Raw genomic sequence first — 16,686 nt, 5'->3', positions numbered from 1 at the left:
CTTTTAATTTAATGAATTGCGGATTTATGTATAGGTAAAATAAATCGTGTTAGTCTAGAAGGAAAGAAATATCGCCCATATTTTACATCAACTGAGAGTTTTTTATTTGGATATGCATACTACATCTGTGATTACTGAGAGTCGAATTACTACGGATCTAGAGAGAATATTCATAATTATTTTTAATCATACTAATCCCACACTGTTCTCGAACATGTCGTATAGTCAAGGTTCGGTCCCGAATTTTTGTTCACACAAAGTCGTCCCTGATTCCCTTCACATCTTGACGACGAAGTCCGTCCTTTTAACTCAGTGGGGCCTTCTCAGTCCGAAACAATTTACGCAAAGGGACCAGAAACTAGTCGAATGTGATTCACATAGTGCGTAAATATCTAAAATGGAGAGAATTATTCCCATGATGTTCTTGGCTATGAAGATAGACTCGTCTTTGCCATATTTGAAGAAAACGACCGCGCGCATGATCAAGAATACAAGATTGACGAACACAATTTGTATAACGTTTCGAGCAACTGCGACTCGAAAATGAATGGCTGTCTCGGTACCTTCTGAGAGTTTGTTTTCAGCCAGCTGACAGATAGACAACAGTAGAGCAAAGCATGCAACTGCAACCATTCCTTTTCCGAATCCTTCAGGAACTACAGCTAAGTCGGCCACCTTGTCCAAAGTTGGCTGTGTTATATTGGTACACTCGTACTTTTTGCTGAGTACCTCAGCGTAGAAATTGCGCAATGCCTCATGGCCTTCTCCCCTTTCGTCAAGGGCAATACCTATCATATTGACAACATCGAATAGATCTATGGCTATGCGATACGTCAACCTGGATACTAACTCTGTGTATTCTGTAGACTGATCAGAATCTTCTGCAGTATGTAGCAACAGTAGCAAGAGAGGTGGTGTTAGGCTTAAAACCACCTTCAGGGCATTTGGACTGAGGAATCTTTCTTTGTCAAATCTGTCTTCAACCCTCACAAAAATGATGATAATGTTAGGTATCAAAGCAAAAATAACGTACAAATACCAGACATAAAACAACCATCGAAGTTTTGCGGCTTTAAAACGCACGAGATACATCCACACCACTGGAGCGAACAGATTTGTTACGGCATACCAGTTAGGATCGTTTTCATAAGTCGCAGGATATGCGGCAAGGAAGAAGCATTGAACTGTCAAGATAATTCCGAACGCTACAGTCGCCAGTAATCGCTTTAAATAAGGGAAAGAACAATCCATGACTCACTACAGGTTGACGAAATTCACAGAATCATCGAAAAACAACAAAAGAAATGGCGCTTGCCGAAGTAAATAGGCTTTAGCTTCACTCACTAGATAAACGAAGCTAACCAATGAACTTGGGACAAGTTGTGTTGACGTCATAAACATAGATTAGAACGGAATCTTTTGAAAAGCAATGCCAGACTATCGTAGTGAAAGGTAGAATTGAAGTAAAGACTCAAAGCATATATAGCCTTTGGCAAATCTGTATTTATATGCTATCGAACATGTTTCTTTGGAATTACGCCTATTTAGAAATTTCGCAACTTACAATAGGTATTTAAGTCGTAAATACTGGTTCAAAATGTCACATCTAGAACGGAAGTCATTTCCAGTGAAAGCAGCAGGTGACTTTTAAATTCCAAGAAAACAAAATCTAAGATCTTCCTATTTTTTCCGATGTAATACCTCCTTAACAGCTGAAGAGAAACATTGCAGAAAGAATAGAAAACGATAGACAAATGTACGTGTTTTTTTTTTTTCGAACGTAAACGAGAAAAATAGGGGCAACCAAGAAAAAGTGTTCGACTCCGTCTTCGTCGGCGTTTTCGCGGAAGTGGGTTCGATAATCATCTGAATTCTAATGTGAATCGAACCTAAGACCAAATATCAACGCTTGTAAAAAGCCATTCGGTTTAATTCTCCGAAAGGGTTGATTGGTTGTAATTTATCTGAAGGATGCAAAGCTAGAAAAGCGCATTTTCTCACCACACAATTGCATTTGACTTCAATTCTTCTTTTGTTTCTATGACTATCGGTTGAGCCTTTTGGTGAAACTCGAGTGAGCTAGTCCATATATTTAAATGGGACAGACTTGCTTCCTTCATACAGTGTTACGGTTTTGAACATGATGTTTTAGGCGCACCTAGTGCGACTCAGTTTCGTCTGTTATGCCCATTTCGGGGCAAGTGAAGTTACATATTATGTTGATTCCCTACAAACTAAGAGCAACCAGTCCATACAGAACGTACAGCGCGACTAGTCCATAACTCTTTTTCCTTTTCATTCTCACTCTTCAGGTTAAGAAGCTGGAAAAATAAGCCTAAATCCCTATGGCCAGAAAGCCATGTTTTAAAGGTGCTTGGACAACAAAATTAGTGCTATTGAAACAAACTACATAGTCAATACTAAGAAAGTGCTATACAACGGCGAGATCTTTTCCGAAAAAGTTGATATTTAACAAATGCAAAGAAAGAACCTGATAGGTCTTTGTAAATGACGTAACACGAGGGACTTTCAAGTTTTCCTGATTTATTTGGAACACAAATATTGCATCTAATCATAACCGCCCGTTGTTTTAATTGTTTATCTTCAAATGATTGGAAGGATAAGGGTTAATTAATTCTAGAAAAAAATCCCCTTTTTTAAGATTAAGAATGACAAATTCACATTTGAAAACCAATTTTGATTCAGTAGGAACTCTCCAACAACATCATTTAAGAATGGCTGCCTGTCAGGATCGAGAATCGTCCGTCAACGACCATTTTGGTGAATTGCTCATATTTTGCCCAACGATACCCTTTGGTAAACTATTTTCAAAAATCAAGTTTAAAAGTTCCGACGATTATTAAATTTTTAGAAATTGGCGAAAATTTGAAAACGCGGTTTAAGTGCGGTTTTCCGCCTATCAAATTGTCCAAAATTCACTGTAAAAACCAAGCTCCGTTGAAGGCTTAAAATGAATTCAATTAACACCAAACTTCACACGATATAATAAAAAGCCTTCCCATTCATTTTCGTTATGTTAATTTTTCTGTACACATTGATACTGAGAATTTTTAAGTCCTCTAAGCAACACCCTTAAAGAGCGCTTAATATGGAGGCAAAAAATAGGTGAAATTTAACGCGATAAAAGTGTACCTGGTACCTCACTTTTTAACTTTTTAACTTGATATTCGTAATATAATGATATTATTTATTTCCTGAGTAAAATTTGATGCTTTGAATCGGACCGCTTCCCTTCGAAAATACCGCAAATGTTTGTGTCCAGAGTGACTGAGATGATGTGTGTTGTGTAAACAAACGCCAATCTAATCATTCCTTCCCTGGTGGAAAAAGGTTTTAAAATAAACTTTAATTTTGGAAATTTTTGGCTAGTATTCTACAAAATATTGAGTAATAGGGAAGTCGTACATTCGGAGTTGTGTGAGAGCTGAGAGAAAATAAAATCACCGTCGAAAATGTTCTTACAGTCATTTCATCAATCACCATTGTATGTATTACGATTAAGAAAATTGTATGTGACAATCTCTTGATCAGTCTGTTGAATGACTTTTAAACATTTCAGCTGCAAGGGCTTTGTTTTAGTTTGTTTTAGATATATATGTATATATATAAATCAAGAATTCCAGCGAATACAGAAGGAGAACAGCATTCTTTACGAGTAGTCCAGTGTATTAAGGCGAATTGTTCCTAATTAACCGACATCCGGTCCCAAAAAACACTGGCCGCACCACATGAGACCCTAAATGGGCTGTCATCATGAAATATACCAAAGACTAAAAACAAAAACTTCACTCAAGGTCTGATAACTACACGGTAACACTTTAATACTTCAATCTCTGATTTACTTTCATTGAGCTTCCGACATTTCGCACCATTCAATCACAATTTTCACTCGTGGTGAGGCCTGCACGTCATCACTGCCCACGAAGCTCTTGCGTAAATGGTCTAAATTTCGTAACAGATCTAAGGAAAGTTATTTCACGGACGAGTCTTGAGCTTTCATACGTGCTCTCATCAGAAGTTATTATTTCTTGTCATTTTATGGCTCTCTGTAGCTATGTAACGCTAGTTGGTAAGGTGACCCCTTGCGGGCGATCTCCTGATTATCCTGGTCAGGTGGAATGCATTACACTCGAGGATTGTTCGAAAGATGTAACTGGACATCTATCGACTCTTGGACTGAGTGCAGATGAAGGTTCTAGAACTGAAATGAAGCTGCTATTAGCCAGAGCCGGTAAATATTGATTTTGTGTGTTTCCAGGTAACTTTACTGTGCTTATGAATGAGTCCTGCAACAGATTTAAGTGGTTTTATATTTTTTACAGGTGTTTTCTCATTTGAGCAAAAACATCTTACCCTGACTATTTGCCCACGCCATAGGGCAGACTTTGGCATACGTTGGAGGACTAGGAAAACCCTTTGTGCAATTCCCAAGGATCTAGCAACACATAAGTCCTCGAGTGCCAAAGGAAGCAACCGTGTGGATAGCCGAAAATCGATGTATATTTTTTGCAACTCCTACACCTTAGTTCCAGTTGGGTCGCGTAATTCGAATTGCTTCTGTTGATAAATGTTCTCATAAAATTGTTTTTTCTCACGTTTTTTTGTAATACCTTACACAAAAAAAAACACCATAAGTTTCAACTTTCTCAAGCTAGCATATTTTATATCAGTGAGGAAACTTTGCAATTTATATTGCCAACGTTTTTTTCTCGTCTGAGTAGCTGATTATCCATTGATTGATGACTGATTGATTACTCTATACCTAGGAATAGTAATTGATTTAAGTTATTATTATTTTTTTTTTTAAAGCAATTTGTACGCGATGCGACGAGTTCATCTGCGGGCAAGTTGCAAATGAACAGACGCCGGTGGAGGGCGCTGGAGCAAGTATTGTGTCTAACCCCAAAGAGCCTCGAGTAATGGTGCAGATACCTGAACAACAGACAATGGTAAGCTTCAAATATGAATTGATGATCTCAATCTCTCTTGGTTTTTAAAAGGAAAAGAGTCATTTTTATAAGAGCATAGAAATTGGGAAAAAAATCGAGGAAGAAAAAACACGTGAAAAAGCCCTTCCGACAAAGACAGTTGTTAATCTGGGACAAGGCTCCTTCGTTGACCAGTAAAACACACCGCTTTTTTTCCTTTTTTTTATTTGAGGGGTGGGGAAGGGGAGAGGTGCTATGCCGCACTTTGGTAGGCTAATTCCTGTCCCACATTTGTTTGTTTGCTGTATGTCCCGCAACAGTACCTAGTGCTTCTCTAACATGGTATTCTGTCGTGGGCTGCCTTTAAGGGTTACGCGTTGATGCAAGATAATTATTTCTTAGCTGTATGGCTGTCATATTTATATTTCTCTTATTACTTTTGAAGGTCCTGGACAAGGGATTCTGCGACCATCATTTTCTGCAAGAGATTTCCGTTCTTTAAAAGTACCCCCCACAAATCGTCAGGGGAAGAAAATGTGGCTGAAGAGATAGCTTCCATATAACGTGGCCAGGCAGCAGGGGTGTATTCATGTCCTCAAGACGGCTGCACTCATGTTTTTCAAAGGCTTTCAGCCTTAGAAAAGCACTTGTCACTCGAAAAATGTAGCGGGGTACCAGAAAAACATTCTCTAATGGACTTGGCAAAAATTGCCTACAAATCATATTTGGAGGAAGGTGTGGGAAAGCTGCCATCTCTTCAAGCCCCTGTGCGACAGGAAGATTCTCGTGTTTCTCTGAAAGAAGGCTAGGCTCTTAGAGTAGTGAGGAAGGCTTACAGATTCAGTGAAAAGCAAAAGTCGTACCTTTTATCTAAATTTCGAATAGGGCAGACGACAGGCCACAAGCTCGACACAGAGGTAATTGCTCGAGAAATGCGGCGTGCCCGGGGCACCGATGGTGCACGACTAATCCAGTCATCGGAATTCCTCACAACCACCCAGATCACCTCTTTCTTCTCAAGACAGAGTGCCTTAGTACGCCAGAGAGATCCTGACGAGGCTGATATCCGAGCAGCTCAAGAGGAGAGTAATTTTAGCGAGGCAAAGGAGACTGTCGCGTCAATACAACTTGACCATCCCTTGATCTACGGTCAGTACGATCTTTGTGAAATGGCGCTAAATGACTCTTTGAAGATCTTGACGCTACCCATGTTGCAGTACATGTGTGAAGACCTTGGCCTCGATATTCCATCAAAGCCCATGCGTAAAAAGTCCCCTTACTTGGCTCTACTGAAAGAGATTGTCAGCAAATGTACTTGCCAAAAGTCATCGTGATGCTGACTTTCTCTTTAGTTTAGCAGAATAGAAAATTGAGGAAGAAACGAATTAACGGTGACTCGTTTCTATTCGTCAGTTACTAGTTATCTCATTTTTATAAAAGCACGTAAAGTAATTAGAAGTTCTTCCGTTTTGTTCTGTTTTTCTTTTAATTATGCCGATGTTGACCCTTACTTTCCTTTTATGGTCTTCATATCGGTAATGAAGTTTACTCATCTGGTAGCCGACTCATGCAAACTGACGGACGTGAGAGTATTCAACCTACATTTCTTTCGGCTCATTTTGAAGTGCGGGATTTCTCTCTCTAATTTAATTTATCATTATTTGATTTGCGGTTTCTACGCGGGTATCTTTCAGCACCCCCGATACGTTTTCAATGGCGTTACGTTGCGTGACATTGATAATTACAAGGATAAGAAGAACTGTCGTCTTGCATTTAATTACTTTGAAGGTCAAAAGTCGCCTTTCGATGTATTTATACCTACAGAAAATGAGTTCCCAAAATTAAGATAAAAATATCTTATTTATCAGCATGGAATCAAATACTAATCTAATAAGTAGCTTCTCTCGAATGTATCTTTTGCATTACTTGAATATGAGATGGTGCTAATGTAATATGTACTTCACTTGCAGATTTTTAGCCCAAAAATATTTTGTAGAACCTTTTCAAATATCTTACGGAACAGTTTACTTGTCTTTACATTTTCCAAGCTACAAGCCGACACAGCGGAGACCGGATTTAATTTGGAGATTTAACAACTCAGTATGATTAAATTACCTTGTTGTTTGTTTACACACTTTGCATCATTTTTCTCACTCAAAGTCACAAACATTTCTGCCATCTTCGAAGGGAAGCAATGCGATTCCGGACATCATACTTTTCACAGTAAATGGAAAATAGCAATATTTCACGAATATGTTGTTGAAAATCCAAAATATGTGGTACCAGGTACATTTTTTTCGCGTGAAATATCACCCGTTTTTCGCCGCCATTTTACTGATCTGTGTAGGATGTTCTTTCAAGGGCTTAAATAATCCCAAAATCGATGTGCCCCAAAAAAGTTTATTAACTAGAATTGAATAAGAATAGCTGTCCTAATATCGTGTGAAGTTTGGCGTTGATTGATTACATTTTAATCCTTAAACGGGGCTTGGTTTTTGCAGTTAATTTTTGACTGTGCGTCATGCGGAGCCTGAGCTCCGGAAGCCTGAAAACCGCGTTTTCAGATTATGGCAAATTTATGAAAATTTAAGAATCGCTGAAACTTAAAAACATGATTTTTGAAAATAGTTTATAAAAGGGTATCTTTGAGCAAAATATGGGCATTTCACCAAAATGGTCGTTGACGGACGATTCTCGATCCTGACAGGCAGCCATTCTTAAGTGTGATAGCATATCGTTCGTTGTTTGAATTTATTTATCCTGCTTTTGTGATGCTTCTTGGCTAGCACAGCCAAGGTTACAGGCTTAAATGATCTTATTTTTCTTTTATATAGGTGAAAGACTAAATTCATTAATTATTACTCAGTGAGATCGGTAAGACACCGTTTGCGTATCTATGTCACGTGGAAAAAAAACCTCGTGGACTTTTTAATTTTTGGGTTGCCAGGTTGAGCTTAAAAACTTGAAAACTGTGAGAAGCATAGTCCTTATTTTGTGTTACCTTGGTTAGTGATTGTTTCAGAAAACACTGTTTACAATGATATCTGTTGATAATTATGCATAACACAATAGTCCTGAGATGTCGGCTAAGTCACAACTATTACATTAGCTATGCATTTGCATAGAAAACATTTAATGAGAGAAATTATAATGATAAAAATAAAGAAAGTTTAATATTGTCACTTTACAGTTTTCATAAAGTCTTATTCACAACCGATTGTGCATTGTTCAATAATGACAACAAATACTCCTTGCCAGATTAGATCTTTCTCAGGCCGAAACAGCTCTTACATAACACAGACCAAAATTTAGCTGAATGTGATTCACAATGTGCTCTAATGTCCAAAATGGACCAAACTATTGATATGATATTCTTGGTTATGAAGATAGATTCATCTTTTTGGTACTTAACGTACACCACTAGGCGGATGATCAAGCAAAATAAATTAACAAAAACCATCTCTACCAAATTGCGGAGAACTGTCGTTCGAAAGTGAATCTTTGTGTAATCTCTTGATAGCTTGTTCTCAAACAGTTGCCAAAGTGACATTAGTAGGCTGAGAGATGCTACTGCAACCATGACCATTCCGAAACTTTCAGGAATTGTGGTGAGGCTTGACGTTGCAATTGTCGGTTGGATTTCGTTTGTTATAATATTTGCATTCAAGTAACTCGTGCTCCCGTGTCGTTTGTCTTCCAAGACGATAGCTATCATATCCACAAAATCGAAGAGATCGACGACCATTTGGAAGGAAAGCTTAGACACTAGATGTTTGCGCGCATTAGAGCGATCTAAATCGTCGGCATTGTGTAACAATAACAGCAACAGAGGAGGTGTGACACACAGAACTCCCTTTAGAATATTAGGGCCGAGGAATTTTCTGCTGTCAAGTTTGTCTCCGATAGTTCCAAATATGATCCAAATGTTTACCAAGAGGGTAATAACGTATGAAAGCCAGACATAAAACAACCAACGAAGTTTCGGCTTCGTACAGATGAGAACAAGCCACACGAGCGCAGTAACTGCAAATAAAACACCTTGTACTATCGGTACCCAGAATGCAACCTCGTCATAATCTAAGGAATAAGCAACCAAATATCCGCCTTGGATGAGTAGGAGAAGAAAGAACACCAAACGGCCCAAGAACAGCGAACACGACGCCATAACTATAACTTGAAAGCCTTTGCAAGTGAAATGTGCTTACTCATCAAGTTGGTTATAAGTCACGCAGGTGTGAATATTTAAAACAAAGAGGTTTTCCCGACGTCGATAATGTCTGCTTGTACCAAAAACGTTGAAATCAACTTGCAGGGACTAGATGGAGTTACACGGTACATATGAGCGACCAATACAATTTTGCTGATAGCTCATCAATACTTTGATTGATATTAACTGATTTCTGCAACAAAATAATTTCATTGTGTGATAATGTCATTCAAATGTAAAAACTGAAAGGGACTTTCCCGGTAGAGCTGAAGCTTTTTATTTAAACAATGAAACAGCTGGTTCTCTTTGTGTTTGTATATATTAATAAAAATGGTGTATTTTTTTCTGTGGTTTCCACCTCCACTCCGATTTCATTGAGTTCATCAGGAAAAGAAAACGTCACGCTCTCCCTTGACTGATTTTGACCCTTTTTTCAGAAACGCACGGTGAGTGATTTACCAAAACTGATTCAGAAACCTTCTGTTCTCACAGCTCACAGAGCAATTAAAAATTAATAGGGATATTCCCCGTCATTAATGCCCTCGGCCTTTCGTTTTCAGATTGAGAATATCGACTCACGAGAGACCCCTGAATTTCACACACAACAAACCAAAAAATTAATATAAGTGATCTTTGTAGTAATGAACACTTCTTAAGCAGTAGTGAAAATAAGGCCTGGAAAAAAAATCAAAGCCTGCGCGGGATTTAAACCCATGACCTCTGCGATACCGGTGCAGCGCTCTACCAACTGAGCTAACAAGCCAATTAGGAGCTGGTCACTATGCTGGTTCCAGATTGTTAGCTCAGTTGGTAGAGCGCTGTTTAAGTAGTGTTCATTACTGCGAAGATCACTTCCACATTCATTTCTTCAACAAAAAACAAAATGGCACATTTTCCTCAATGACGTCAAATTTCAAATATTTCGGACGACATAATATCAACCCAAAACTCTCCTTTCAACTTATACGGAGTGCGAATATTATATTTTTCAATGTCTTTCAAAGCTATTAGTTTATTTCCCACATCAAACAGTTTATCAAATTATCACGAGGTCTTTATTGCGCATTTTAATTTGGCCTTAGAAAATCGATCAGGCCATGATGAAATCAATGCTGAGACAACAAGCTGAAATAATGTCCACTCTGAAATTATGTTGGTAGAATCATCACAGTGAAAAGAATACTCTTGCTCGTCTTCAGTGCATGTTGAATCCCACTGTAGTTTCAGCTTAAGAATAATCAATAGCGTTCCGTTCAAAAGAGAAGAACTGAAAGATGGCAAATACAAAAATGGTTAGTAATAATATTCTTGGAGAACGCATGTATGTTATTAAGGTATGCGGGAGTGTCTCCTTTCTTAGGTTAAATCACCAGCCAGAATACTTCCAAATTTAATCAATAAAGGAACAGAAAAAACTTATAAAATTGTCAGTTGATGCAAAAATACGATTACATCTTTCGGGAATATCAGAGTCTCTCCGCCATACCCATACCCCTTATAAAATTTTTCTAGTTCCAGACGTCGCGGCGTATTTTAAATTTTAAATGGCCACCTTCGAGTAGTGTAATTTTTGTTTTCATTGCTCTTGTGATAATTCTATTCAGACGAGAGGATTTCCGATAAAATTGCTGCGAAGTTAATGTTCTTGTTACCTTGTTATCGTCAGTAAAAACAGGCTTCTCCAGCTGGGCGGGGTTATCATTCGGAATCCCACCATCTTCCATGTCGTTGTTAAAGTCAAGGGAGACAGTTTGAAATTCATAGGGAGGTGGTTGCTCATAGACTATCCCATTATCAATTCCAAGTTTGGCCTCTGTTTGATGCTGTGCTTCTTTCTCTTTCTTTTCTTTCTTCTCTCTTATTCGACGTGCTCTCTTAGGTCTGAGATACAAATAACTCTCGTTTAACGTTTCGTGGAGAGATTTACAGAAATGTCAAGGTAAGCCAATCGATAGAAATGTGACGGGGTAGACATAGAAGCAAGAAATACGTTTGTTCTCGCAACTCTCAGCAATGTTAAAGGACACTCAATTACAACCATTAACAATGCAACTTATAACGCGGCCAAACATCAACATCTGTCACATCATCATTTTTACACTGCTCTACCTTCTCATTTGCATTCTGTATACTATACGTCATAGCAACACTAACATATACTTCTAACACATACATTTCTAACTAAACATAATTTCATCATAAATTTCTGACACAAAAACAACCCCTTTCTAAATTTAAATCAACCAAATACTTCCGAACCCTTTAGATGGGTTGTTTCTCCAACAAATTCACAGTAGCCCAGTGATAGAGTATGGGAAGATGAAATCAAAACTGGCTGGGGCTGGAATCCTCATCTTTTTTTTGGATCCCACGTTCGTATGTGTAACATATTTCTTTGTGATAAACTGTGGATTATCGTTATTATCAGAGCAATTGCGCACCTCCCCCGCCCCTAACCCAATAAAAGTTAACTGATAACAAGTTAGGGCCAATGCTGGGTTAACGGAGGGGAGGGTGTGCAATTTCTCAGATACCCTCCCTTCCATGTTGTTTCAGTCCCGAAATTTTATCTTACGAGCCCCGTTATGTCTACTCCTCGTGTTACCCACCTGTGCCGACAGCAGAAGCATAACAGACCAGCAATGATCACACAACCAAACAATACAATTGGAATTACTGAAAAGTACAAGATAAAATGTTTACATTTAAAGTACATTTCGGAAGCAACGATAACGATAACGATAGCACTGAATTACCATATCATGCCTCCTTTTCAGTAGTTCCTACCTAAGAAGAGAGTTTCTTTCAAAGGCTTCTTCGCAAGTGCTCCATTACTAATGAGATCAGAATCAAGGAACTTTCTGGGACCATCTTTCTCAAAGACAAAAAGAATGACTCTAATGATACATAACGTTAGAGACATTACACTGCCTGCTACAGATAATTACACAATAAACATGAATCCAATAGGTTTATAACCTACAACAGCTTACACGTTTCTTATTTTGCCCAGCAGTAGAAAAGCCAGAGAACAAAACAGTAATTTCAAGAAACGCGACATTATTTATTTTTTATACACCTCCTTTTACATCTTAAATTTAAACTAACGCAATGAACAAAGTGATTTTAACGGAGGATTACAGAGAAATTATCGAAACAAGTATTTAAAAAATTTTTTAAATATTCTCTCGTTATCATTCGTGTGCAAAGTAGTCCTGAAAAGGTCTGTTTACGGTGAAAATGAATAACGTTTCGACAACCTGAACGGAAATCACTTTGATTTGGCCACAACCGCAAATCCAGGGGGTAGCTAGGTCTACGGGTCTCGGAACCCACTCCGTCTACCCATTCGAGCTGTGGTTATCTTGTCGACTTGTCTGACACCAAAAACGTCAGGATCACATAATACAACTCAACTTGAAGAATTTAGAATTTACTTTTCTTGAATTATTTCGTAGCCTATCTAGGCTTTGTGTCGTCTGGATATAAATTTGGACCCCCTCCCTAGTCCCAATTCCTGGATTCAAGTTTGTGTAAACTGCAACAGGGTTATTTAACATTATCAGCTTAGTTGATAACGTAAATTAGCCACCAAAAAGAGTTTCGAAGCTGACGCTTTGAGCGTCCGTCCTTTGTCATGCTCTCTCACTATAGCAGCGACACATTGTGTTTAGAAAATTTAAAAATTTTTCTTTAGAAATTTACCCCCTTTATTAGTGTAAACTTTAAGCTAGCCTGTTAGTCCTGTTGGTGGGGCGTCAGTGGTCCAGTGGTTAGTGCGCTGGACTCTGGGTCGAAGGGCCCGGGTTCAAGTCCTACCAGGGGCATGTCGCTGTATCCTTAAGCAAGATGCTTTACCCACTTTGCTTCGTCTCTCGGATAAGACGTAAAGCCGGAGGTCCCGTCTCACAACCCTTCTATATTACAAATAAATTGTGGGACGTAAAAGAACGCACGCACTGTTCGCAAAGAGTAGGGCACGTAGTGCCCGGTGTTGTGGTCTATCTCGATTTGTGCCGTCGTAGGTCTGGGTGGGTGAGGTGTGATCACAATGGACTGAAGCGGCTGCCAGAGGCGCCTTTAATATGCTGACGTCCGATCTCACCTCTCTGGTTCCTCCGCAATTCAGCCCTTGGCTGCAAGTGAGGAAATTGGCACCATTCATCTATCATCTATCTATTCATCTATCTAGTCTCTATTTGAATGCTAAAGGACATAAATTTTCAGCTCAACCGAAGTTTCATCTCACCTGATGGACATCCATACAAAGCAATACGCATACACATCCATTTTCCCGTGCGGCTCTTTGGATAAATACGAATATAATGAGCCCACGTGTCTTTCAACGTCGTATTCTTTGCTTTTACGTCGGTATTAGCTGAAAACTTTGTACAGATAATTTGATATAAGTTCATGTTAAAACATGATTCATATTTTTAAAGAAAAATTCGACCGTGTGTGCTGGGGTTGATGAAAATTATGTAACAGTACTGTTATCGATGAAAATCATTGTTTTTAACTTTAGAAAATTGGCGTTTAGATTCCTATAATGTTTTGAAATAAAAGAAAAATCCCCAAAATCGAGAACAAACAGAGAGACAACCCCCCCCCCACCCTCCAAAAAAATAAACAAAGAAATAAATGAGAAATAAGTGAATTGTTACCGAATTAATGAATGGATAATGTCTGCGTGAATTCATAATTCAGTGCATGATCCATGATGAAATGGATGACAGCATGCTGGTTTGCATGATGAAATGAATGAGTGCATACATGCATGCATACCTAACTTAATGGTCTCGAATTCTGTTGTCTCTGAACCGATTTAATGGTTATTACCTGCTTTTTTATGCCTCCCTCAGAGTAAAACGTCCAATCCTTAGAGTCATTGCTGTTTGAGACTTCAAAGGCTTTAACAAAAATCTTTTCACTATCAATAACGACTCCTTCCGACTCAATGATCGTAAAATATGTCAAATGTTCTGAGGAAGAAACAGGAATTGACAAACAATAGACCATTGTTGTGAAATTGAAAAGAATCTAACGCCTCTTTACTAAGTTTGGGTACACGCCAGGAATTCTGGATACAAGTAATGAATTCGACGCAGTCTTGTATCCCTTCTTAGGGAAATATTGTGTAATGTCAAGCTTATCTTTTTAGACTGCTATTTTTGCGAGATGGTATCGCTCGACTAAAACGACAGAACAAGGCAAAATTAACTGACTTTTTACTCTACGCAAAAAGCTTCGACCTTAATATACCTCGACCTGCTGCATTGGGTTCAGTTTTTCTGGCTTACGTCAAAATACACACCGAAGAAGATTTGTATGTAGGGATCTGAGTCGCTCTGTGACGCACACCATCCATCAGCCCATGATCCTTTGCTCTCCAAACCAATCCGACCACGGAAAGCCTGGTGCCCGTTACTCTGGTGCGATGATGACGTCATGTACTTGTCTGGAATTCTTTTCGAGCTTGGTACCTTAACACCTAACTCTTCTTCATTCGGACATCCTGCAGAAACCGTGAAAATTGCTGTATCAAAATATGACAAGGTAATAAAGCCCCTGTATTTCAGCGGTTGATAAGTAAAAACTAGGCCGTTATAGATTGTGCTTGTAAAAGTAGTTATGGTCAAAATTATGCTCGTTTTGATAATTACGCAAATCGATAAAAAAGCACGATATCCTCTCTGACTTTTGTTACACACTTCCTCGGAAAAACCGCCAGTTTGGTGCCTAAGAAAGCGGAAACTGGGACAGACGGCGCAACCTTTACGTAAAACGTCCAATATTCATAACCTCCTCAGCCAAAACCTTCAATGCCATTAATAAAATTTATGTATACAACGTCTGTAGCCAGGCGTGAAATCGGAAAGTCAATGTTGTCACGGCATTTCGAACCTATTTGATGTTCAGGCTACCTTCTTCACACGAATGTTTTGTTTCTCCTATAAACTATGCAACCAAGTGGCATAAATTTGTAATACTCAATGTAATTTGTAACTTCCTCAAAACTCTCCATAGTCAAATTTGCTCAATTTGCGAAATTTTTCATTCCACTCATTGTGATCGTGTCTAAATTCTTGCCTCATCAACTAATGAAATCACAATTCAGCTTTGACTAGAGGAATTTTTTTTCTTTTCAGATGAGTGGCACCAACAAATAACTATTCTCCTTTTTCTATTCCTTCCTTCAAATTTGTCCAGTTAGATTGTACAAATTCTCTGTGACTGTTGTACAGATTGGACAACAAACAGCTAACGTATTCAACAACAAAGATCAGACCTATTTGTGTCATTTTTTGGCGACGAAGTTTCTAAAAAAATGAAAAATGATTTATTTTTAAGCTGTAATACAATAACCTGTGTCTGCTTTTCCACAAGAGCTACGCAGTTCATCAAACGTTCTGAGTTTTCCTTTGACGTAGTCGCTTGCAATCCCTGATTTAAATAACACACACAAACAAACATACACACACTTACTTTGTGCATCAGTCCATGGAGTTAGCAATAAAGCCATAGTAAAAATAATCAAAATTAAGGTGTTTCCCTTAAGTAGAAAATCCATGGTCTAAGCTGCGAAACGCATGTAAACAACCAGATTCTGATATCGTTACTTGCTCAGTTTGAAGGGACGAGTTCACTTTATGTAAATATACGAATTTTAAACAATTAGATTATAACTTGCGTTTAGCTGAATAAAAGGTGAAGTCATCTGTAAAGTGGTTTTGGTCTCTGCCTGTTTCCAGAACGCTCGGAACTGATGTCTGCTGTGGTATTCTCTGTCATCCAACGCATTAAATGAATAGTCTAGAATTTAGGAAAGGAAACATGAGTGTTTTGTGAGATTTCGGCAATTTAACTGGAGACAAATAGGATAGCTTGATAGTATTGTTTTGTTTGTTTTGGTTTTTTTTTATATACATATGTATAAATAATGCTCCCCTGATCCTCTCCCTAATTTTTACAGCAGATGGAAACTCTAAAGAAAGATCAAGCTTTATCTTATTATTAAAAATTTTTAGATCTTGGATTACCAAGTTATCACAGAGCTCTTTTTAGTACTTTGATCAGTTTAACACCCAAAAAGAAGTGGACATACATAATACATACAATCAGCTCAGTAAAAATGTGTCTATTCAAGACGAGGTTCAGCCTCTGCTGCCTATTACTATTGCCAGCTTGCCTTCCGCTCAAAAAAATTTGACTGGGCAGATACATACATACACACATACATACATGTAGGATTACGTTACATATGTGGACCTGCTCTATCGCAAGAGATCAATGAATTGTAACTCAATGAAACATTGATAATTCAAATAGATAAATATAAATGACAGAAATTAAACTAACAGCATACAGTGCTGTTTCGGCCTTCTCGGCCTGATCAGTGCTGTGATCTTCGATAAAGTGCTTAATTTGGATATAAAACCAAAGCTTGGTATAGTTAAATATAACTATTTTCTTTTGTTATTACTATTTCAGCTAATGTGTATTACGTGAATTACAAGTCTTACTAGCAAG

At 38.2% G+C, this 16,686-nt stretch overlaps 5 protein-coding genes across 6 annotated transcripts; 2 read left to right on the top strand and 3 right to left on the bottom strand.

The window, feature by feature from the left end:
* Positions 1-80: 80 nt before the first annotated feature.
* Positions 81-2,728, bottom strand: LOC149044890 (uncharacterized). The gene has a single exon (XM_089206862.1). It carries the CDS (start codon positions 1,249-1,251, stop codon positions 310-312), a length of 942 nt encoding a protein of 313 aa, XP_089062988.1. The 5' UTR covers positions 1,252-2,728; the 3' UTR covers positions 81-309.
* A 1,331-nt stretch (positions 2,729-4,059) lies between these two features.
* Positions 4,060-5,528, top strand: LOC149044889 (uncharacterized). Its single transcript, XM_089206896.1, has 3 exons — positions 4,060-4,252; positions 4,831-4,970; positions 5,395-5,528. Exons 1-3 carry the CDS (start codon positions 4,060-4,062, stop codon positions 5,449-5,451), a joined length of 390 nt encoding a protein of 129 aa, XP_089063022.1. The 3' UTR covers positions 5,452-5,528.
* LOC149044888 (uncharacterized) lies at positions 5,134-6,782 on the top strand. Its single transcript, XM_089206895.1, has 2 exons — positions 5,134-5,753; positions 5,835-6,782. The coding sequence occupies exons 1-2, from the start codon at positions 5,642-5,644 to the stop codon at positions 6,281-6,283; spliced, it is 561 nt and encodes a 186-aa protein (XP_089063021.1). The 5' UTR covers positions 5,134-5,641; the 3' UTR covers positions 6,284-6,782.
* Positions 6,783-7,683: 901 nt separating this feature from the next.
* LOC149044887 (uncharacterized) lies at positions 7,684-9,975 on the bottom strand. The gene has a single exon (XM_089206869.1). It carries the CDS (start codon positions 9,112-9,114, stop codon positions 8,209-8,211), a length of 906 nt encoding a protein of 301 aa, XP_089062995.1. The 5' UTR covers positions 9,115-9,975; the 3' UTR covers positions 7,684-8,208.
* A 147-nt stretch (positions 9,976-10,122) lies between these two features.
* LOC113673648 (adipocyte enhancer-binding protein 1) lies at positions 10,123-15,824 on the bottom strand. 2 transcript variants are annotated; one of them, XM_027190065.2, is made up of 8 exons: positions 15,643-15,824; positions 14,471-14,671; positions 13,996-14,138; positions 13,406-13,541; positions 11,944-12,027; positions 11,766-11,832; positions 10,809-11,037; positions 10,123-10,423 (listed from the first exon to the last, which is right to left on the bottom strand). In XM_027190065.2, exons 1-8 carry the CDS (start codon positions 15,725-15,727, stop codon positions 10,385-10,387), a joined length of 984 nt encoding a protein of 327 aa, XP_027045866.2. In that variant the 5' UTR covers positions 15,728-15,824; the 3' UTR covers positions 10,123-10,384. The 2 variants fall into 2 exon arrangements, with proteins under 2 accessions (XP_027045866.2, XP_089062989.1); XM_089206863.1 differs by lacking the exon at positions 11,944-12,027 and having other exon boundaries at positions 10,189-10,423; positions 15,643-15,816.
* Positions 15,825-16,686: the final 862 nt, after the last annotated feature.

Source organism: Pocillopora damicornis, chromosome 5, assembly GCF_964200805.1.
Source record: "Pocillopora damicornis chromosome 5, jaPocDami1.2, whole genome shotgun sequence".
Taxonomy (NCBI): domain Eukaryota; kingdom Metazoa; phylum Cnidaria; class Anthozoa; order Scleractinia; family Pocilloporidae; genus Pocillopora; species Pocillopora damicornis.
This window is presented reverse-complemented; position numbering and strand designations above follow the sequence as displayed.

Coding starts and splice junctions, on each gene's coding strand:
- LOC149044888 (XM_089206895.1), top strand. CDS start 5,642: ATGGACTTGGCAAAAATTGCCTACAAATCATATTTGGAGGAAGGTGTG. Junction 5,754..5,834: donor TCGTGTTTCTCTGAAAGAAG/GCTAGGCTCTTA, acceptor AATTTCGAATAG/GGCAGACGACAGGCCACAAG.
- LOC149044887 (XM_089206869.1), bottom strand. CDS start 9,114: ATGGCGTCGTGTTCGCTGTTCTTGGGCCGTTTGGTGTTCTTTCTTCTC.
- LOC149044890 (XM_089206862.1), bottom strand. CDS start 1,251: ATGGATTGTTCTTTCCCTTATTTAAAGCGATTACTGGCGACTGTAGCG.
- LOC149044889 (XM_089206896.1), top strand. CDS start 4,060: ATGGCTCTCTGTAGCTATGTAACGCTAGTTGGTAAGGTGACCCCTTGC. Junction 4,253..4,830: donor GCTGCTATTAGCCAGAGCCG/GTAAATATTGAT, acceptor TTTTTTTTAAAG/CAATTTGTACGCGATGCGAC. Junction 4,971..5,394: donor TACCTGAACAACAGACAATG/GTAAGCTTCAAA, acceptor TTACTTTTGAAG/GTCCTGGACAAGGGATTCTG.
- LOC113673648 (XM_027190065.2), bottom strand. CDS start 15,727: ATGGATTTTCTACTTAAGGGAAACACCTTAATTTTGATTATTTTTACT. Junction 12,028..13,405: donor TTTGTATGGATGTCCATCAG/GTGAGATGAAAC, acceptor TCTTTGAGAAAG/ATGGTCCCAGAAAGTTCCTT. Junction 10,424..10,808: donor TTTTTACTGACGATAACAAG/GTAACAAGAACA, acceptor GCCATCTTTCAG/TTCTTCTCTTTTGAACGGAA.